Genomic DNA, 22,336 nt, shown 5'->3' with positions numbered 1-22,336 from the left:
TACTGGGCGAAGTTTCCGTTCGTCACATGCCTGAACCTGGCGACTCGGCGGCGGTGATGCGTCAATGGGTAGGCGACCTGGCTTTGTTAGGCGCTCCACGTGTTTACAAAGGAAAGGAATTTTGGCGGCGTGGTATGGACAATACGGACAATACAAGACAAGCTGCCGGGCACCCGATGGCCGGCGAAAGGTTTGCTTTTAGTTGGTTGGTTTTTAATGTGTTATATTCGTGTTTTGCTGAACACCTCCGGGTTTCTGTGTGAAAGTGAGAGAGGTAAGTCTTGTGACTATTTTGAACCCACCTAGATTTGTTTGTCACGGTGGCTAATCAGTGGCCCAGTGTGGGCTAATCAATGAGCCATCCTCACTCCCAAATTTTGACGTCCCTGTTGTGGGCGGGGTTTTAGTGGTAAAACCGAAGAGTTTGATGTTTTCGGGAAGACGGGAGATTGAGAGAAGGGAAGAGCGCGGCGAGCCCCGCTCGACGCGGGCCTTGCCCGACCTCTGTTATGCGATCACGAGCCTTGAGAGTTGTAAATACGTGAGTAAAGAAAGTGTACATATCGTACATTTTGCATTTGCTTTGAGTAGATTGTTGTCGGCTACGTGCCGTCGGCCAACGAGCCAGCCAGTTGTCGTTTCAGCGATCATCTCTTCGATCATCGACATGGGCCAACCGATCCACAGTGGCAGTTACGAAAGCACATGTAAACATAGATGTACCGATGCGTACTGCTGTTTGTACTGCGTGTACAATGCTTGCTTTAGCTGCCCAGCACTGCGGCGCTTTGGGTTTGTCTCAGACCACACTGGTCGACTGGCGTGAGCGACCGTGCCTTACGTGAACATATTTTTCGTGCGACCTCATGTTTCACGAAACGATTATTTTATACCTTAAAAAAAAAGAAGTCAGGCACAAATACGTTTAAAAACAAAGTAAAGGCAGAAAACGGCCCGCCGCGGTATGGTGGCGCCATCTAGGTTGACTAGCGGTAAACGGGTCTCCGCAGCACACTAGGTTTACCTTAAAAGACCTGCTGTTGTGATGTCATTACAGACGTCATAAAAACACATGATTTGGTGAGAGAAAAAAAATTTTAACCTTAATTGATTAATTTCGCAGTGAATGGAGCATCGTTTGCGTCTGGACATGCACTGGGGGCACTAGAAAACACCAAATCTTTCGAATAAAACAAACTTGTATTTTGTCTGCATGGCCCCTTTAAGTTTGGCTGATGGATACTGCAGCCCTCCTCGGTCAACAGCAGCAGTGATGTATGCTTCAGTTGGAGGTGTCTCGTCCTTGGCTTGTAGGAGCTGCTGGCTGCACTCGGCACATTTGGTGCATGCGATGCTCTTTCGACGTAGGCAGCCGTGTAATATATTAGCCTGGAGTCACTGGCTTGCGCCACCATGGCAGCATGCTCGCTGCCGTGACCGCACTCACTGAGCACTTCGTGTGCTTCTGTCAGATTCCCTGCGTCTAGAATCTCAACCAGCCCCCTCTGCGCGTGGAAGGCGCAGCTAGCTCACTGCGACAGTGTGCGTGCGTGCGTAAGTGCGTGCAAGAGTGAGTGAAAATGCAACTTATTGAAATAAGAAAAAAACTACCCAGGTTCTATCTCTCAGTCCAGCATGCCAAAGGTTCAACCAGGCGCAACCCGAAAACGGAGCATGTGGCGCTGCTTACTTCGACAGGCTTCTTTGCGGCCTTGTTTGCTTCTCTCTCCGCTTTCGTCTATGCGAAGGTGCGAAATACTTCAACATATAGACAGGTGACAGAAGCCGCAGCTTCCCCAGAACCAGAGATTTGCGCGGCTGGTGCACCCGTTCCACTCTTGTGCCGCCGCGTTCATTTACCACGCGGCGCGCACTCGTCTCACTTAGTGTCACTAGATAAGGTATGAGAGTGCCACCACTGAGGCATGCAAGTCAGCAACGGCGGCCATTTGGGCGTTTATCAGTGTTGCCAGATTGCCGTTTTGCGGCCAAGCCGCTAAATTCTACCGAGTAGTTTGTTAACAACACTGCCGAAGATGCGGCAAAATTGGACACACTTCTGCTACTGAAATGGTGCTACACGCGTTATCTTTGGTGCGCGTTCTGAACGACGTCAGTCGCGCGCAGACGCACAGAAGGGAGGATAAGCAAAGTCTACGACGGGTAACCGACTGAAAATGCACAAGCAACAAAATGGCGGCGCCCATGAACCGTCGAAATGTAAACAAATGTTACGTGATGCGAACTGACCAATGATCATGGCGGCGGCACAGAACAATAGGAGAAAAAAGTGCCGGTACTCTGTAATGTTATCTTGTGATACTAGTCTAGTTGTTCCACCGTTGGTAAGCAACGTGCGGAGACGCCGCAGCGGTAAGTGGGCGCTGACGGGGCTCCTCCTCCCACTGTGGAGACCCGGGTTCACATCTCTTCACGGCGGCGGCCATCCTGTCAGTAGTTCGCTCAGTGGCATAACTCAGCGGGACAGTATGCTGCGCCCCACAAAGACGGCGCCACTATTCTCTGGCGCGTCGTTGCAGTCGAGGCAAAAGCGCGGCTACCTGACGACCGAGCAGGCCCTGGCCGACTTTGCCCGCCTCATCGAGCACATCAAGGCCACCGCCCCCGGGGCGGAAAAGAGCACCGTGGTGACCTTCGGCGGGGGATACGGCGGGATGCTGGCGGCCTGGATGCGCCTCCGCTATCCGCACCTCGTCAAGGGGTGAGCACTGCACGACACTATTCATTGGTCCGTGGGTGATCTTTTAGGGCGCACCCCTTTGGCGGCCGTGTCTGGGCAGAGGAGGAGGAGGAGGAGGAGAAACACTTTATTTGCAAACTGGGTCTAGGAGAGGGGTGGCGGAGGATGCGATGTTCTCCGCGACCTGGGCGGCCCGGTTGGTTAGTGCCAACTGCACTTCCGGGTCGGAGCTCTCCAGGGCCTGCTCCCAGTGGGAGGGGAAGGGAAAAGGGGGAAATGGGTCGTGGGGACACTCTCAAAGGGAATGGTAGCGCGTATCCGGTTTGAGACATTGAGGGCAAAAAGGCGAAGGGTTAGAGATTGTGGGGTTGATGCGGTGAAGGATAGTTCAACAACGTGAGGGTTCGAGCTAGTTGGTACTCCATAGTGAAAATTTAAAGCGCAACAAATTTAGACACAAGACGAATGACACAGGGACTAGCGCTTGTCCCTGTGTCATTCGTCTTGTGTCCAAATTTGTTGCGCTTTAAATTTTCACTATGGATAGTTCGGCAGGGGGTTGAGTGGGTTTGAAGTAGCCGCCAGTGGCGAGCGGCTTCGTGAGTGAGGGAAGTGAGTGTCGTCAGTGTCGTGAAATTGGGAGGGGAGGGTGGTTCGCCGTGGCGGCGCTAGCCAGCGCTCCACGAAAGTGTGCGGTGGGGGAGAGGAAGGGCCGTGCAGTGAACAGAGGGCGACGCGAGCTCGACATGTAGGTGGCGACAGCGTCGCGCTAGTGTGGATCCCGTCGTGTGAATCCCGCTTTAAGCGGGATTCACACGACGGAGGAACCCTCTCACGGAGGCGGACGGATATGTGACGTCAACAGCACGTGACCGGATTATCCGGCCTGGCGGCGCATCCAGCGCATCCACACGTGCGGAGCTACGCGGAGCGAGTAGCAGACGACAGCGCCGAGGAACAGGTTTTATTCCCCGCCGAGGGCCACCGCCGTCGAGCGAAAACACGCGGAGGCATTTTCTTTCGCGGAGCCACCGCGTGCTATCCCCACCGAGGGGCGGAGCCTAAAACCAGTCACGTGAGCGGGTCCCGCGGGCCAAAAAGAGAGGGTTTCTCCGTCGTGTGAATCCCGCTTAAGAATGCTCACTGTGGGCGCGCTTCGTGCCTTTTTCCCGCCGTATGTGCGCACGAAATGTGCAAACAAGAGTGGTATGCTGTAGTTCGGTTCGGTAGCCGCAGTCAGTTTTCATTACTACGCCCCCCCCCCCCCCCCCAAAAAAAATCTTTCCAGACTATGGCTTTGAGCCATCAATAAAAAAGCTTTAATAGAAACAAATCAGGAAGCCTCGATCTCTGAAATTCAGTTTACAACGGCAATCTCAATCGCTTTCACTGGTAGCATGACGCATTCTTGCATTTGTGGGATGCCCTGAAATGGTAACGCTACTTAACTGCACCGGAATTCTTTCTAATAACTGACGATATTTTTTTTGTGTTCAAAAGGCAACATAAAATTACTGAATTTTGATCAGCGCAGAGATATAACTGTAACCGCTCTAACGGGTCTTTTAAATGAAATTCTAACGACTCTGAAGGAAGGTTTGATGAATAACGGTTTCGGATCACTTATTTACGGCTTGCGTCCCAAGTTAACTTGCGAATTGAATTGTCAACGCACGCAGTACAATCAACATCTCATGTTTAGCTAGGTTTTCGCAAAGTGACAAGCAGGTTTACAGTGTGCAAACCAAGCTTCTGGGATTTCACAGTGAGCACAAATCTTCTGTTACGGCTGCTCTGTTGACCATTTGCGTTCCTTTTAAAATCTAACAGGTGCCTGCAACAGCGAGATGTGTTTGCATTCCTGCGTATAAGGTCGCTTACGAACCCTAAAGATGGCAATAAATGAGGTTGCGCTGTTGCAGATGTAGTAAAACATTTCCTTTTTATTTCTCGTTGCGAATCAGCGCAACGGGTTCCCGGTACAACTACTTTGTTTTGTAAACTGAACATCGCCTTTGTCTTGGCATTTAATTCTTGGGGATTGGTTAAAAAATGAAATTCTGTTTTTTTTTTTCGGAAAGGGGGGGGGGGGGGGGTCCTACCAACATTGCAGGAGCAGCGAGAAGAGAACGCATGTAACGCGAAATGCCAAACTATGGTTATCAGTATTACTTACAATCGAAACTACTATAGGCGTCGTGTTCTGTAGCGGTGAAAAAGCAGTACGTATTTTCAAAACTGATTAGCCCCCCTTTGGTCTGGGATTGTCCAGGAATTGTGGCTCGCCTTTTTCAAAATTGTATTGAAAGCAAGCATTGTGGGGAAAAAAAAAAAAAACAGCGAGTCATGGCACACACCCCTCGCACATGTGGGCAACAACGTGCATTATATTACGCGTTTTCTCCTCTTTCTTTAAACTTAGGTCCACCGGTTAAGACGTGACCATATTAGGCATTTGGTTATGCTGAGTGAGACACGTTTCTGGACAAGGTGATTCATGTCGGATTTGAAAATGATACATATGAAAATGACACACGAAATTCCCCATGACAGACGCAAACTCACAACTGCTTAATTTTGCCGAAAAATCCCCCCTAAATACTCTTGCGCATCCATATTTTAAATAATACGTAAAATTAGCAACTCGATACAGTTGAATAAATGTTTATTCCTGATCCTCAGAATAAACAACGACTGTCCGAAAATGGTATTTATTTTAGAAAAGGTACGGAAAGAATTCGATCACACAGGCGCATGCGGGTGTACAATACGTGTACGGTGATGTATGGGCGATAACGCACGGGTCGTGTGCAGTGTAAATGTTTTTGTTTGGTTCTTCTTTCTATAAGGACACAGCGCAATTTTACAAGGGTGTGGAATTTGCACGCGTATGCACAGGTCTTGTCGCTTACCCGTTTCGCGTACTAAACTTTTATCCTTTAAATAATCACCACGCCACCTTCAAAAAGAACCATTCGACGTTCCCGAAACGGCAGACGACTGCACTCAACAATAAGAAAAGTGCAATGTGTGGAAGCAATGTTTATAACACGTTTCACACTCAAGCGGTGACCAGGGCGAAGATGTTTCGTGGAATTAAACCAGCGCATTAGCCCGCAACGGCCGCTGATTATTGCGTTTCCAGAGGAAATGCGCAAGCAGAGGTAACTATGTCATTGCTTACTGCCAAACGAGCATACATATTGGTTGTTTTGTCGTGTGCAGCACGCGTCTTGCGCCGCACGCAACGGGAAAAAGCAGACGACGCGAGAGCGCCATCCACACTAGGAGCGGTTCGTCCCGCCGCCGCCAGGGGCCGACTGTGTTCGCGCTCGGGGCGAATAGGCCTCTTGCGCTGGAGTTATGATGATGATGATGATGATTAGTGGCGTTCCCTTTGAATCGGGGCGTCGGTTGTCAGCAACCGACTTGCCTGTTTTATTACGTTTACTTGCCCTACTCCCAGCTAACCTATAGATTTGCTTCCTCCCTCCCATCTCTCCCTCTTTTCTGTTTTAAACTCATCGCCCCCACCCCCCTTTTTTCTCCCCTCGCTGTTCTAAATTCTCGTCCGCATGATTACACCGCCTGCGTCCCCATCCCTTCCCTACTTTTCCTCCACCACCACTCCAGTCGCCTCTTCGTCACCTCTATGGCCTTGAAGTTGAGGTTCCCCCTCGCCCCAAATCCCAAAGCCTCCGCCAGCGTCGTCTCCCCCTCACCCTGCGGTGGCCGTATCTCTGTGCAGCTCCTGACAATATGGTCTATAGTTTCCCGATCACTGCCGCAACATGCACACGTTTCATCCTCCTGCGACATGCAGCGCCCCTACTGGCCGACGCTTCTGGGTAGTACAAAAGCAGACGACCCTCACCGCCCTCCATGTGTTTTCAATTACAAGCCAGAGCGAAGGTTGGTTGTACTTAATTTAATCACATTGTGGTGCGTTTAATTGACTGCATACCGAATAAAATGCGTATATTTTCCAGTGTTGTACACGTTCCTATAAAATAGGAACGAAAGCTCGTTCCTCGTTACTTCCCAATTTTGAAACGAGTTCCCGTTACAAGTTCCTTTATTGCGAAAGGAACGCGTTCCAGTTCCACTTCGAAAATTGGAACGTGTCGTTACATTAACGTTACAATTAGGTTTTTAAATTTAAATATAGATCGGATAATCCTGGGGCGAAATTAAGTGAGAAATTTAAAACTCACATCAAACTACGTATATTATACGAATATTAACACCGCTGGCAGCAGATTATCTGGAGACAAAAGAATCAAAAGAAAATCTCCTAGGCGAATTTTTACAGGGAGCGCCGGACAAACTTCAGGCGGCTCTAGGACATTTCGATGCAGGATGTTTCGGTGCGGAAATTTTGGTGTACGGACATATCGGTGTACGGGCGTTTCGGTGCATGGACATTTCGGTGTACAGACATTTCGGTGCGCAAACTTTTCAGCGACCAAATTATCCGGTGCTTGCATGTTTGCGACAGCCGCTATATTTTTATTTCCACTTAACGTGGGTTATGGACAACAATCTGGGGCAGTAAATTTATTTTTTGATTTTTTTTGAAATTTTAGATTTACATATTTTTATTTAATACCTATTCCTGGGGACACCTGTTTTGCAGTCCATTGAATTCTTTAGCAGAAGTTTTTTTTTTATTTACGACAGGTTGTTAATGTATATTCCCTCTTTTTTAGCTAAGACAATTAGCCGGTGTTTACGACAGTCCGACGCCTTTTTTGTATTTTCTTTTTAAATTACACAACCTCAAATTACATAAATTACATGCACACACTCAATATCCAAAACGTAACAAACATTAGCTAGCCCCCCAGAATGCAGAAAACCTTATGAAGGGTATTACGTCGGCTCGGCTGCCTTGCTAAAATGAATTTGCGAACACTGGTCTACGATATTGTCGTGGAGGAAGAACAGGCCTTTTTGAAAACAGCCGCAGCTTCTAATGTCCTAAATGTTGATTAAGCGCGTACGGGTTGTGCATACAAATTGCACCCATCCTGTTCGGGAAAACCAACCTAGGTTTTATGTTTACATGCCTACATTCACCACATTTTATTTCTTTGTCCTAGCGCCCCCCCCCCCCCCTCTAGGCCTGCACGCTCTAATCTTGACCAGAGTCCTTTTTCAGTCATATTATTTTCGGTTTCGACTGAAAATCTTACAGGCGGGGCGGAGTTCACGGTCCCCGAAGCCTCACCACAGTGATACAGGAAAAAGCTTTACATTCACCAGGAGCTCGCGAAACCTCTATAATGTGACACAAAAACCACCCAAAAAGCCGCTGAGAACACAATGGCCACTATCGTTTGCTGGCTACGCCCTTCCGCACGTCCCGGTCATACCGATGGCGCCCCCACTCCAGGAATCGCTCTTTCTTCGCCTTCAGTCTCCCCATTGGGAATTAACTCATCAAGTCGCGCATATCATGGCCACCCCAGGCATACATTGCTTTCTCCCGTAATAAGGAGCAAAAAAATTGAATAGGCTAGTGTGACGATAGCGGCAACAGTCGTCTTCAAGTTTTCGAAGTCCAGTAGACGCAATGATGAACCACAAGTGACACCCCTCTCTCTCTACCAAGCGGGCTGGTAGCCGGCGGGGTTCAGCCTTCCCCTCCCCTAGGTAACGCCACCGTAAGTGCGATCGTTGGTTGGTTAGGTTTAAATAGAACCGACACCGAATGCAACGAATACGAGATTGATTGAGAAAATAATTAAAACGGAATGCACACGCGCTTAATCTACCTCGTTTTTTCTGTTTTTTTTTTTCGCGGATGTTTTGTTGAAGGGGGGGGGGGGGGGAGGATGGAGTAAAAGCAGCAGCGTCTTGCACCGTTGGCTGGAGTGAAAGCAAAGCGCTTTGGTAACACTTAAAGTAGTAGGATTGTTCACTTGAATGTTAAGAAAAAGGTTGAATCGATGCAAATTAACAACGTTGATTTTTACCATCTACTACAGATATTGGGTTTTACGTGGCAATGCTCCGCCAGCGTTTAGCGTTCGTTTCCACACACGGCGGCGCAAGCACAAGTCTCGAATGTAAAATCATATCGAGTCACGAAATTACAGTATTAAAGCTAAAATGTTCAAAGAAGGCTTGGGACATCCCGTGACTCGAAATGTCTGGACCAAGACGTCGTGCACCAAAATGTCCGTGCACAGAAATGCCCGCACCGAAACGTCCTGCGCGTAAATGTCCGACACCGAAATCTCTGGATCCCGTATTAGACAATCATTCCCCGCCAGGGACCAATTCTATCGGCCAGACGCGGTCCTGGCCTCCCCAGGCAAACGATGAAAGGTGAAAAGCATTCTCGCGGCTACGCTATTCACCCGTCGAACGCAGCGTAAGTTCAACCAGCATGAAAGCAAGCACAAGCTGCGGCCTGCCGCGTGGTTGTTCTTCTGCCTTTGACCTTCGAGGAACCACTTACGGCTGAAGGGCGGGAAGAGAAACGCAGTAGCGACTTGCGGATTTTTATACTCGAGCCTTGACACCAAAAACAGCCAAATCGTAGCGATGTAACGGCAGGAACGCCGTTCCTGCCGTTCCTTCAAAAACGTAACGAGTTACCGTTACAGTTCCACCGACCCTTAATGGAACGGTGGCGTTCCTCCGTTCCTCCAAAAAGGAACTAGTTCCAGGAACGTCGTTCCTTGTAACGCCGTTCCGTACAACACTGATATTTTCACAATAAAAACGTATATTTTCACACCTCGGGAAAAATAACAACAAAAAAAAAAACGCGAAGGAAGAACGTTAAAAAAATCACGCACCCCTCCGTCTAACGACGACTGTGGTTGATCTCGAAGCTTTCTCGTGATGGAGTCTTTGGTTGGCCAATCCCACACTGCGAGGATGAGCTACTCTGGAGGTGCGCACCACTTTGCTGAATACCCATAGCAACTGTCGGGTGCGCACTCCACAGGTCTAACGGTTGGGTTTGGGGTGTACGGCGCGAATCGGTACCTGCTGCTGGGCGTTCGCTTCGACCATGGAGCAATGGAGCAATCGGATGTACGCCGCATTCATAACTCGCGAGAGCCCCAGGTTCGATTGCGGCCACGAGTAGCGTTCTTTTACAGCAAAGCTGTCTATGGCTAGGTTCCAGCAGATCGTCTTCGGCAACACAGCGATGTAGATAAGAATCGCAAGCGAGCGTAGCGTCACGTTGCGGCGCCAACTCAAATCCCCGGGATCGTAAAACTAACGTCTGGAAAACTATATAAAAAAATAAAACAATTCGACTACATAGATGTCTTCCAGCAATGAATGTGTGTCTAGAGGTGAGGCCGACTTCAACGGGATCGTTGCAAGCTTGGTCTTTGTGAGATGGCTTTCCAACGTTAAGTGTTGCACAGTGAAGTACGCTCATCTACGGAGGGAGTGTGATTACAGAAAGTGGCTGCAACTCCTGTTTTATTACAACTATCCCAAAACAAATTATATGGCAGTGAGTCCCCAAGACGACTCTAACATTGCGCCGAGTTTCATTTACTTTTCAAAATTATTTAGTGCAGAGTGCAGTTTTAAATATTGTGGAATTCTCGTCTGCTATCATACACGGGCTTCTACGGGAGGGAAACGGACAGCCCCGTGTTTGCCCACCAGAATAAAACTCTACTTCGTCAAGATTTCATTCAGGTAATTAATTAATAACTGTGCTCAATCACTAATTAAAAACAAGCGTGTATTTCTTCGTGCACTCCTAAACTACAACCCGGCCAAAGAATATTGTTGCTCACGGTGAGTCTCGGCACCACAACTTCGCTGGTCATCCTTCTTCACAGAGTGGAAAGGCGCTGACTTTTTTTTTTCACTTCTCCCGAGATCATCCCTCATCACCGTCAAAGAAAGTTGGCTTTCCTGCAGGGCGTATTGGCGTACAACGGCATCAGTGAGGGCACTAACGCATCGATTTAAAAAATGGCAACGGTACACGTACAATGTACGAGACCAAGGGGCGTTTGCAGTGAAGAAAAGTCTCGCTCTATGTCACACACTGGTCTCACCGCATTGGATGCGTCAGTCAGGGTTTCCGCTCATGTCGGGGTCTGGAGGACCGATGGGGACTCGCGGGGAGATCTTGATGTTAGATCGTTTGTGTCAGGCGCAAGTTCATATAAGGGCATAGAGCGCCAACTTTTACCTATACTACGCTGGGAGGTCTTGTTGGTGGTGCACCTCGCGCCTACGCCGGGAGGTGTTGCGGTTGCAGCGACAAGGAGGCGCTCCGGTCGCGCTAGTCGCGTTGGACGTCAGGCTTTGGGTGCATGGAAACTTTCCGTGTCTCAGCTTGGACCTACGCCTCGATCCGCCTATCAGACACGTATAATCACGGCCCCCTCGAACCGCCAGACAGTAATCACAGGAACAGGTCCCGCATGTATTTTCTGGGCGAAAATCACGCGAATTAAAAGAATTATACTCTTCTGCTGTGCGCGGTCAGATGCTTTGTGCGATCGCTAATGGTATAAATGTTGGTGGTAATATCCCCGCCGTTCTTGAACACGGCCGATCTGTTCTTTAACTCGGTGCCAAATATCCTTACGTCGGAGGGAAATGTTTGTCGAGACAGTTCACGCCATGGTGGCTCGATTCTCCACTGGCCTGCGCGCAATTTTCTCGGGCAACCGACGCGTGCAGGGCATACGCCTCCAGCGCCCCGATCGCCTACTACAGCGGCGAGCTGGCGTGTGACAAGTTCCCACGCTCCGTCACCGACAGCTACCGCAGCCAGTCGCGGAACTGCGCCGCCAGCATCCGCAGGTCCTGGGCCATCATGGACAAGATGGCGGCCACAGGTGAGTCGAGGCCTCCAACTGAGTTCCCGTAACTTGAAGGCGGGCCTTAAGGTGACCACGCACCCGTAAAGCAGCCTCCTCATCCTGCTGACGGTGCCAAGAAGAACTCAAGAGATGTCTAGAGTCTCTGAATGTCCTGGAGCTGTGCTTTTAACAGACGTTTTAAAGGCGTGACCCCAAAATAGTGCTAACGCCTGCGGAAAGAGTGATATCGCGCCCATGAATTTCTGAATGCGAAGTTTTCTTCTTTAAAATAGCCGGTACAGATTTATCCACAGAAGGATATAAAGTTTGGCGAGTTGGACTGCGATATGGAGAAACAGCACGGTAAGATGAAAAGGCAAAAAAAAAAAAATGCGCTCTACACATCCTGACGAGCCAACGATTATACCAGGCATTATACCAAGTGATGACAAGTTTTGTTGTGCGAAAAGTCGCCCAAAGGAAGGAACACCAGCTGGAGGAGAATCTACGTCTTGGTTTCGTGCTTATTCGATGGCTGGAGGCAGCGATACAGAACAGAAATTACTCGTGTATGGACACTGCGCGGAATAATGTAAAATCAAGTGATGGGCATTTTCTCTTTGTTTTCCGCGGAAGCACTCAAACAGAAAATAATGGCGCGTTTGACACTCCGGCGCTATGCCGGTGCTGTGAGGCACACCGTATACCGCAGGGCGGCAGAAACATTTTGACCACCTTGAATGTTTAACGAATGTCGAAATATCGGCACAGAGGCGTTTTCGTTTTTTGTCTACATCACAAAAAGGGCCACCCGGCGTGGCGAAAGAACATTCATAGTTTCCAAGCAGCTTAGCCACCGAACCACTCCTGCGGATAGCACGTGTCAAGTATTTTGCGCCTACCATGAGTGCGGCATTTTTAAGGAAATGCTGAAAGGCAACAAGGAGTTACGTTTAGGATGTGGGCCTTGGCCGTTGAGCGGTGCAGCAATCTTGCAACCCGAGTTCTGACAGATGTGTCACATCGCCTGCGGGACGCCCGAAGTGTATCAATTCTTTCGCTCAGACTTTTGCTCTCTGCACGCTGGACCAGCAGCAAGATACCATTTCGGCATTGGTGCTTATACCTTTGCCCATGTTGTGATGCCGTATAAAGCTTTGGTAGTGTTGTGGTTGCTCTATAGAGTAAAAAGTGCGTGAGAGGTTGCGTGAAAGATAAAAACCCAAATGAAATTGACTGCGCATTATCAACAACGGGTGATTGAACCATTTAATCGTGATTTCGGTTTTGGTTCAGCGGGCTCAAAAAATAAGGGTGCCGGTTCGGGTTCAGTTTCGGCAAAAATACCGGTTAGGTCCGGTTTTCGGTTCGGTTCGGTTCGGCACACTGATATATAAGGTGTGTGCGCATGCGTGTGCGTGTGCGCGAACTTTCTGTGCTACTACGTTGTTGCAGCTACACAAGGGCTGTTTAGTCGCGGCATATAATCGCAATGGTCGTGCATTCTGTTTCTCTTTTCCCTAACATAAGATTATGTTTCTATGTCGGCGTGTGAGAAAATTGCGGGAAGGCATGGTGTACAAGTCGTGTTTTCCGCTCCGTGTATAGCTGTGTTGACTATAGCCCGCTCACACAAAATGCCGGAAGAAGAAAGCGGCTTGTAAAACAAAGAATGTGTACAAGTACACAAACTGTGGGACGCATCTGATCTACAGAATTGTGTTGACGTGTGGCAAAGTATATATCGGCCAAACGGGCCGATGTTTAAATGACTGGTTACACTAACACTGCGCGTTGACCGAATCTCAAGAAGCTGGTCACCTTACCTGTTATTGTCGCAAGCCCGACTGTTCGCCACGTATTGTAACTATTCTGGGCAAAGGTAGAATAAAAGGGGAAAGAGAGATACTTGACGCGTTATGTATTAGACAGCAAGAAGAAGGAGATTGTGTTAGTGTACCGTCCACTGCCTTGAGTGATAGAGAGGTTGCATTCCTACAAGGCTGACTAGGGTGGTTGCAATGAATATTACGTGTGCCTATTTGTGCTAAAAACTTTGCGCATGCGTGGTGGTCGGTTGATCGTAGGATGTTTCATTCTTCAAATGTACGTTCAGTTGCTAGTCCAGCGAGTGTGTTTTCCTTTCTTTGCCCGTATCTCCGTGTTTTTTCGCTGGTTTTTCCAAAACGTCAGCACGCACCAACTGGCCCAGCAAGCTACACTTCTATAAGACCTGTGTGAATTATTCCGTTGCTGTAAAAGAGGGTCGGGCGAATAGCTCGGGCGAGCTGCTGCTACTAGTTATTCTTTTACTCCTACCTCAAATTCCTTTTTTATGTTTATTCCAATGTTTATTCCACTGATCGGGAAGGCTTGCCTAACCTCGAGCTTTGCGGAATCCTGCCCCAGACTCGGGTCTGGGCTTCCTGACGGAGGCGTTCCACTCGTGCCAGCGGCTCTCGGCGGACAGCCTGCCGCAGCTGTACCTGTGGCTCAAGGAGGCCTACCAGACAATGGCCATGCTCGACTACCCGTACGACACCGAGCTCTTCGGGAAGCTGCCCGCTCATCCTGTAAAGGTGGGCGCTCAAACACAAGTGCTGCTGCCCTGGGCTGGAATAAGGACTAAGATTAAATCTGTAAGGCCTAAGGCTTACAGGGCCCAAGGCCTAAGGGCATAAGGCCTAAGATTGAATTGAAACTGTAATATGCGCCGCGATTAGTTCGATATATCCGATAATTCGGCTAGATGAACCTGTCTATAACGATTTTTTTGTTACGAGTTCGCAATACGCCGAACCCCCTTATGCCATTCCCGCATAACGAAACGAACACAAAGTATGCTATTACCTTATACAAAACAATCCATTTATTGCATGAAATAAAGCTACTTTCCGCCTTAACTGCCTACTTCGCTAGAAAGGGGTGATTTTTGTATTCGGTTTCGTTTTGGCGGCACCAACTAGCACCGCATTCTCTACACGAGACATCGTTTGCAACAGTTCAAGTATACGTGTCCTTCAATATCGAAGCAATATTGCCGGAGAATATCGGCTGGCAAAAGCGCTTCATGAAGCACCGGACGGTTTTACGTTGTGACATCCTCAGTCTTTTCAGTGCTTTCAGCAGCACCAGCTGTCATGACATTGGCCACGGTGTGTGCGCTTGAGGGGCTCACAATGACGGCAACATCGTCGTCAACACTCAGGAAATCCTCTGAGGACACTCCTTTTGGCACAGCATCTGGCACGTTGGCGAGCTCTTCGCGCAGTTCGCCGATGATACCGTCTTGGCCCGGACTCGCTGGCTGGCTGGGCTACGTCGTGAATCCCGTGCGTCGGAAACAGTTACGGAAGGCGCCAGCGTCACGTCGGTATATGCGAGGCTCAACATCTCAATCATGGGCAATCAGCACCTCAAATGCCGCTCCGAGACCAGGCATTTCGGTGACAATTGTAGGCGCGTCGAGTTCGATATATCCGATGTGAACTTCGTTATAAGGAATATGCTTCGCATGCATTTTTGTAACAGGTTTGCTTTTGTTCGATATATTTTTTTATTTATTTAAAATACCTTACAGGCCCGGGGGCATTGAGTAAGGGGGGTTACATGAAAATTGCAGAAGGTGCAAGCAGCCAACACTCGGCAGAAAAGATTGTAAAGAACTAAAAACTTCAGTACACACATGGCAAAATCAGAGAAAAACAAGAGAACAAAAGTGGATAATTACGTTGCAGGGAAATAACGCAAAAAGTGCTGCAATGTTCAGGGCACACAAACCTCATCAAATGAAAGGTACATATCTCGCAATAACATTTGACGACAGAAAATGCGAAAAAAGAATTAACATATTTGCGACAGATAGCGTGCACACGACACGCACAAAAAAAGGCTGAAGGCAAGGGAAAAAACCGCAGCACTTCAAACACCTTGCCCAGTGAAGGAAACAAGATGATGCCTAATTATATGTGCTGCTCTGCAAGTGCTCGTGTAGAAGATGACGAAATTTTTCCTGATTATTTTCAGCAGCAATGCTGTCAGGAAGGCTATTCCATAAGCGAATGGCCACAGGAAGCGCAGAAAAGTTAAACGAATGTGTGGAACCATACATACGGGAAAAACTCAATTGGTTATTTAATCTTCTGGACGTGTTTGATACGATTTGGATAGGTAATGTGGAACGAGTGCAGTTATAAACATATTTGTGGAGCAATTATAAAAGGGCGATATCGCGGCGAAGAACTAGAGGCGGGAGGGAAAGATCAAGCTTCATTTTTGTTACGCTGGAATGGTGGCTGTAATCACCGGAGATGAAACGGGCGGCTCTATTTTGGACCGATTCAATCATGTTGATTTGATAGTTAGGATGCGGGGACCAAATAGATGAAGCGTACTCGAGTTGTGGGCGAACAAATGTCTGATAGGCCAATTTACTAATACTCGAAGGCGAATTACTAAGATGACGACGTAAATAGCCTAATGTATTTGATGCTTTGGCACATATGGCTGTAACATGGGATGACCATGAGAGGTTTTCGGTTAGGTGAACGCCTAAATATTTATAGGAAATGGAATGCAACAGTTCATTGTGATTGATATTGTAGGAAAAATGTGAGTTGTCGCGCTTACGGCTAAAAAAAATTACCTGACATTTTGACACATTTAGAGACATTAGCCAAGTGTTACACCAATGGCAATTTAGGCTGAGATCGTTTTGAAGCACTTGATGGTCATCAGTATAATTAATTGGTCTGTAAATAATGCAATCGTCAGCAAAGATGCGAATACGAGAGGAAATATTTAGTGGCAAATCGTTAATGTATATAAGGAAGAGCAAAGGGCCCAGGACGCTGCCCTGGGGCACACCTGATGTAACGTAAGTCGGAGATGAAGCAGTATTGTTAACTACTGTGAACTGTTGACGATTGGAAAGAAAATTTCGAAGCCATGATAGCGTGAAGGAGTCGAGGTGAAGAGCGGTTAATTTTGTAATAAGGCGACAATGGGCAACACGATCAAAAGCTTTGGAGAAGTCGAGGAAAATGCAGTCAGTCTGTAGGTTATTGTTCATGTTAAAGTGCAGGTCAGTCTTGAATTCAAGTAACTGTATTTCGCATGATAAGCTTTTTCTGAAACCATGTTGATTATGAAAAAAGAAATGGTTCGACTCTAGGTGATTGTAAACATGGGATGCTAATATATGCTCGATAAGCTTGCAGCAGATGCAGGTCAATGAAATGGGGCGGTAATTTTCCGGGGTATATCTGTTACCAGATTTAAATACGGAGACCACTTTACCTATTTCCAGTCACTGGGCAGCTGCGTAATTCGCTCTATCCGGGTTCGTTATAATCGGGTTTGACTGTATTCCCATAGTGCTCTGTCCTTCATTATAGAGGCGTTTCTTTTTTATGCTTCTCGTGTGTTTTTAGATAGATCTGGCCTCCGTTTATCCATATGCCCAGATATCTGTATTTCGTTATCCGCAATATTGTTGCTTGTTGAACGAATACCGATTCGTTACGAGCGTCGTCATTAAAAACCAGAACTCTCGACTTTGCTGTGCTAAAATCTAAGCTCAGTTCCGTGACTTCTTCCCCGCACATATCTGTGAGCTGTTGCAGACATTGTTTGCTATATGCTAGTAGTACTAATGTCATCTGCAAATATAAGTCCCGGGATACGTTGTTCCACTTTCTGTCATTCGCGGCTGTAATATAGATTGAAACTTATTTTACTGCCTTCAAGATTTCTTGCTAGTCTTGCCATGTACAGCATGAACAGCAATGGAGACAAAGTACAACCGTGCTTTAAACCTCTATTTGTAACTCCTGGTTCGGTGAACTTTGGGTCCTCCCAGGTAATTTGCACCTCGCTCTCATTGTAAATTCCTTGCAGCAGCTGTATGAAGTCCTGGCCTAATCCCTCCCGCTTAAGTATGCTCCATAGAAGATCTCTACCTACATTGTCGTAGGCTCCCTTTATATCGAGAAATGCTATCCATAGTGGTCGCTTCTGAGCCATTGACACCTCTATGCATTGGGTTAGGACAAATATATTGTCCTCTAAGCGTCTGTCTCGTCTGAATCCATTTTGTAGTTCTCCCAGTATGCCATTCCCCGCTATTCACGCCTGTAGTTCCGCTTTTATGGCTTGCATTGCCAGCCTGTATGCCACTGAGGTAATTCTGTAATAGGCCTGTACGAATTGGCATCAGCCCTGCCTCCTACCTTTATATATAATCTTCATCCTGCTCTTACGCCAATTGTCCGGTACTCGCTTTGTTTTTATAACTTTTTCGATTGCTCGAATCAGTTGCGCCTTGCTTTTTGGGCCCAGTGGGTTGACCAGCCGTATAGGAATTTCATCCGGCCCTGTCGCCGTATTAGCTGGAACATTCCCTTCAGCTGTTTTCCAGTTTAGGTTCTGAAACTTTAATTCTATTTCTGTAAGCGCCCCAGTTGCATAATCTTCTCTCCGCTCTTCTGAGCTTCTCTTGTATCATTGAGCGCTTTTCCCACTTTTAGCTTAGCTGTGACCTTCACCGTTCATAATATGACTCTGTACTTCTTCAGTCTTTTTCTTTAGTTCCTTTACATGGTTCCAAAACTTTCTCGGCGCGTGTTTATCCTTTGCTGATGTAATCGAGACCCATCACTGCCCCCGCCGTTGAGCGCTGCCTCACAAAGGCTAATTATACGGCGCAAGCTGGCCGGTGGCGCGTAGTTTAATTCAAGTTAAAGTTCAAGTTTATTTCCCTTTTTTTGGATACTACAAGCGAGTACAGAAACAAAACAGGAGTGTCGCCGCACTGCTTGCGTTATGTACTCTCCATCGTCCCAAGTGCAATTACGCTCCGCACACTTTCGCACTTTCACCTCAAAAGAATATACCAAGGAGCCTCTGCAACTTTTTTCTCTGTTTAATATGAATACTACAGAAAATTTTAGCAATAACATTGTGCTTTTATAGAATTGTATCTTTTGCGACACGTGATGCATCTCGCTAACTTTTATAATTAATATCCGGAGGGTTGTTTATGATGGCGGTAATGGTAATTATGCTGCTGGCCGCCCATATTATGCACGCAGCTGCGCAACGCTCGTGGAGAGGGACGTTGTTGAAGTTTTTACGGCGGACAAAAAATAGGTTAGCAGCTTTTATTTGGCAATCTAAAACAAGGACCCTTAATACCTGCGCAGTCCTCGGCCCGCGCTGCATTTATGAATGCTTTCCACGTTCATAACGGGGCAACAATTCTTAGGGGTACACGTTGGTATATGATATAGCCGAGTGTCTAGATGAGCTTCTTCCTGATGTCGCTGTTTCTATGCGCTGGTTATTACGTCTTGCTAATGATTCAAACCAGCTAATCGTTCACGGCTTGACCTAAACAGTGTCCTTTCGTACGCCTATCATCGGTGACAACTATCACCTTTTTGTTTGTTCTTCCTGCGCTATCCTTGAAGACGTTGAATTGGCGCCGAACTGTAGGTGCGTCCTTTCTCTGCAGCGATGTCGATCGCCTGTCCCTGTAGACAGAAGTCGTGTACAGGGCGTGCGGGAAAGCGGCAACCGCGTCTCGCGAGTAGAAATCCCAACTGCGACGGCAGCAGCGCTCCCGGTTCGCAATCATCAGCCAATGGCGTGGCGGCATGCCTCAAAGCTTACGGCTGTTTTTGTAGTCTCGACTCGTCCAAATGAGCTCTCTCCCTCTCTCTCAATTTAAATACGGCGTATTTACTGGCCTCTCCAGCAATACACTGAGCTGAGTCCTGCAATGAAGACATACTGTCATTGCAGGGCTGTCAATTATGGTGCTGCGTGGGGTACGTATTCAAATTTGTACCGTTCTTACTGTAAAGAATTAGTGCCCTTCCACTCTGTGAAGAAATATCACCTGTAAAGCTGGACGCAGTACACGAAATGCGCGTCTGTTTGTAATTTACGTTCGAGCAATTAGCACTTAATCCGGTGAAACTTTGAAGGGCTCGATATTTATTCTAGCGGACAAACACGGAGCTCTCTGTTTTCCTCCCCAGTCGTAGATCCGCACGACCACTAAGGAAGCCGGAAAGTTCGCATTGGGGGGGGGGACCGCCAGCACAAGGGAAATGTCATCAGCGAGGGCATGAAACCTATATCTGCGCGTGGAGCCCTCACCCTTCCCTCCACACCCAACTCGTGCCTGGCAAACCTTTGCACCATTTATGTGCGCGCGCTGAGAAGTGAAAGGCATCGCCAATTGTCTTTTTGAAAGCCCGTCAAGCTGAACAAGAAATGTTGGTACACGTCGACATTGTTGTTTATCCGGGAGATATTCCCAGCTACTCGGCGAGCTAAAACTTGCGGTGGAAACGGCGGCGACAGCGGTTTTCTCCTGTTTTCGCGCACATTAGCGCTTCTGTTCCGGCAGACACTCCTCCGATTCCCGCTGTTCTTCCTCTGAGCTAACGATACACGTCTGTCCATAGGGAGTTAAAACCTGCAAGGACTCCAGCTTTATTCCAGTGGGCAAACATGTGGCTGTCCGTTTCGCTCCGACGTCGTAGGCATCTCGCTGTCCGTGTAACACACCAACCCAAACCCGAACCGCTTGGCTATTGAAGACAGGTCGCATTGAGCCCCGAGACCTCCATGTGTAAATTTCCCGGAAGCACAACGCGGATGTCATCGGTAGCGGCATGAAGACTAGCTGTGAATGCACGCCTTCCTCCTTCCACCCCCAACCAGTGCACGCATAAACGGTAACCGGTGATGGGCGCACGCTTAGGCGTCAAATACTCGGGCGAAAATGTCGCACGGAAAGTTTTTCATGCTGAAAAAAAAAAAAAAAGGGCTCACGTCGGCGTTCAATGCGGGCAAGTTTCTTTGGTAACGCCGTATAAGGGCGCTACCGCCGTTTTCAGCCGCTTAAGCAGCTTGTGAAAGAAGCGTCGGGGGTGGCGAGGGGAAAAGCAGTTCTGAAATCGGTGTCGGCAGTGGCGAGGAGGAGTGCCGCAGCAGCGCTAAGTAAATAGAATTCACCGGAATAAAAACTGGGGATGGGGAGTTAGACATTGACTGCTTCGCAGTAAAAGCCGCAAACTGCGGGGTGGGTCTAGACGATCTTGCTGGGCTGTTTCAGACGGCACCCGAGGATGAGCGAGGCTAGAGCGAGCGAAACGGAGCGAAAATTCTCAACTTAAGGCGCAATTTTTGTGCATTTCAGGAAGCTTGCCGCTTCTTGTGGAACCCGCTACAGACGAGCGAAGACCTGGTGCGGAGCTTGCACAAAGCAGCATCTATTCTGTACAACAGCTCGGGAAACGCTGCCTGCTACAGCATCGACGGAAACGTTGGCGTTCACGCCGGCTGGATGTTCCAGGTGATTTGTTCTTTCCCAAACCAAACCGCGCCTTTTGGGAGAGCACGGACAGCCGTTTACTATGTAGCGTCAACTAAGGCGACCCTTAAACCAAGGAGGGGGCGGCATACGGCCGAGATCGTAGTTCCGCCCATGGTTTAACATAATGGAAATAAACTTTGCGCTACAAGGACGGGACGACAGAAGAGGACACACCACACAGCGCAGACTAACAAACTGTGTTGATTCCACGCGCATATGTACTACTATCACGTAGACATGTGGAACCAAGAAAAGTTTAAAATACAAACTACAATAACACACAAACATAAACAAACCACACCTTCACCATGACACATGCCGTCTCAACAGGTCGCGGGGGATAGTTGCATTAGTGTTGCTTCAATATCGCTGTTGGGCAAGGAAATCGCGTTTCTTGATGTGTATAGTCTGGTTGAGACGGCATGTGTTATGGTGAAGGTGTGGTTTGTTTATGTTTGTGTGTTATTGTAGTTTGTATTTTAAACTTTTTTTGGTTCCACATGTCTACGTGATAGTAGTACATATGCGCGTGGAATCAACACAGTTTGTTAGTCTGCGCTGTGTGGTGTGTCCTCTTCTGTCGTCCCGTCCTTGTAGCGCAAAGTTTATTACCATTATGTTAAACCATGGACGGAACTACGATCTCGTGTCCTCTTCTGTCGTCCCGTCCTTTAGCGCAAAGTGTACTTCCATTATGTCAGACCAACTAGCCCGTCAGGATGCTTTAATGGTTTAACGTCACTGACGAGGCTAATATCCCAGCCACACAGCAAATTTAATGTCATTCCCATCGAATGTCATTTTTTGGACTTAATGCCATTATCTTGACGCACTGCTACACGGCCAAACTTAATGTCATTTCCAAATGACATTAAGATGAACGAGGCTAAGTTGTGACGGGTAAAAACCTGCATAGAGAAAATATTTTAGTAAGTACTGCAATACTTGAGAAAACTGATCAAAAAGAGCTTACCTTTGCTGCATTTTTAAATGCACTTTAAGAACAGTTGCAGGAACTTAGTGAACACGTTTAAGCACTGCTGTCGCACCAGCATGGAGCATATAAACAAACATGGCCGCCGGCGTCCACCACAGCGGCCGAGGCTGGCCTAGTAGCGACACTAGCAGTTTTCTTTGTACAACTCTATTCGGCTTGTTGTATATAAATAAATAAATGACTAATAACTTGTATACTTGTAAATATATTATCATGCTACCGACGCTTTGGGTGGACAATCCCATCGAGTCTCTGGTGTCGAGATAATACATTTTCTGGCAGAATGCAGTCGAATGGGTTCTGCTAACTCATTAAGTCCCTAATGCCATTTTGATCGAATGTCATTACATTTTCTCTTGTGGCAGCAAACAAATGTCATTTTGAACAGATGGCATTAGATGGGAATGACATTAAATTTGCCTATGAAAGGTGCATAACAGGGGAGCACG

General features: G+C 47.8%; 1 protein-coding gene across 1 annotated transcript in view; it reads left to right on the top strand.

Moving 5' to 3' along the window:
* LOC144161708 (lysosomal Pro-X carboxypeptidase-like) overlaps window positions 1-22,336 on the top strand; it is a 40,638-nt gene that overhangs the window by 15,911 nt on the left and 2,391 nt on the right. Inside the window, exons 4-7 of the mRNA XM_077692327.1 lie at window positions 2,541-2,722; window positions 11,381-11,538; window positions 13,912-14,081; window positions 20,714-20,869. Coding sequence (XP_077548453.1) covers window positions 2,541-2,722; window positions 11,381-11,538; window positions 13,912-14,081; window positions 20,714-20,869 — 666 coding nt within the window. The remainder of the gene's footprint in view (window positions 1-2,540; window positions 2,723-11,380; window positions 11,539-13,911; window positions 14,082-20,713; window positions 20,870-22,336) is intronic.

This window comes from Haemaphysalis longicornis, unplaced genomic scaffold (assembly GCF_048455015.1).
Source record: "Haemaphysalis longicornis isolate Haplotype H1 unplaced genomic scaffold, Haemaphysalis longicornis Haplotype H1 scaffold_12, whole genome shotgun sequence".
In the NCBI taxonomy this organism is placed as follows: Eukaryota; Metazoa; Arthropoda; class Arachnida; order Ixodida; family Ixodidae; genus Haemaphysalis; species Haemaphysalis longicornis.
This window is presented reverse-complemented; position numbering and strand designations above follow the sequence as displayed.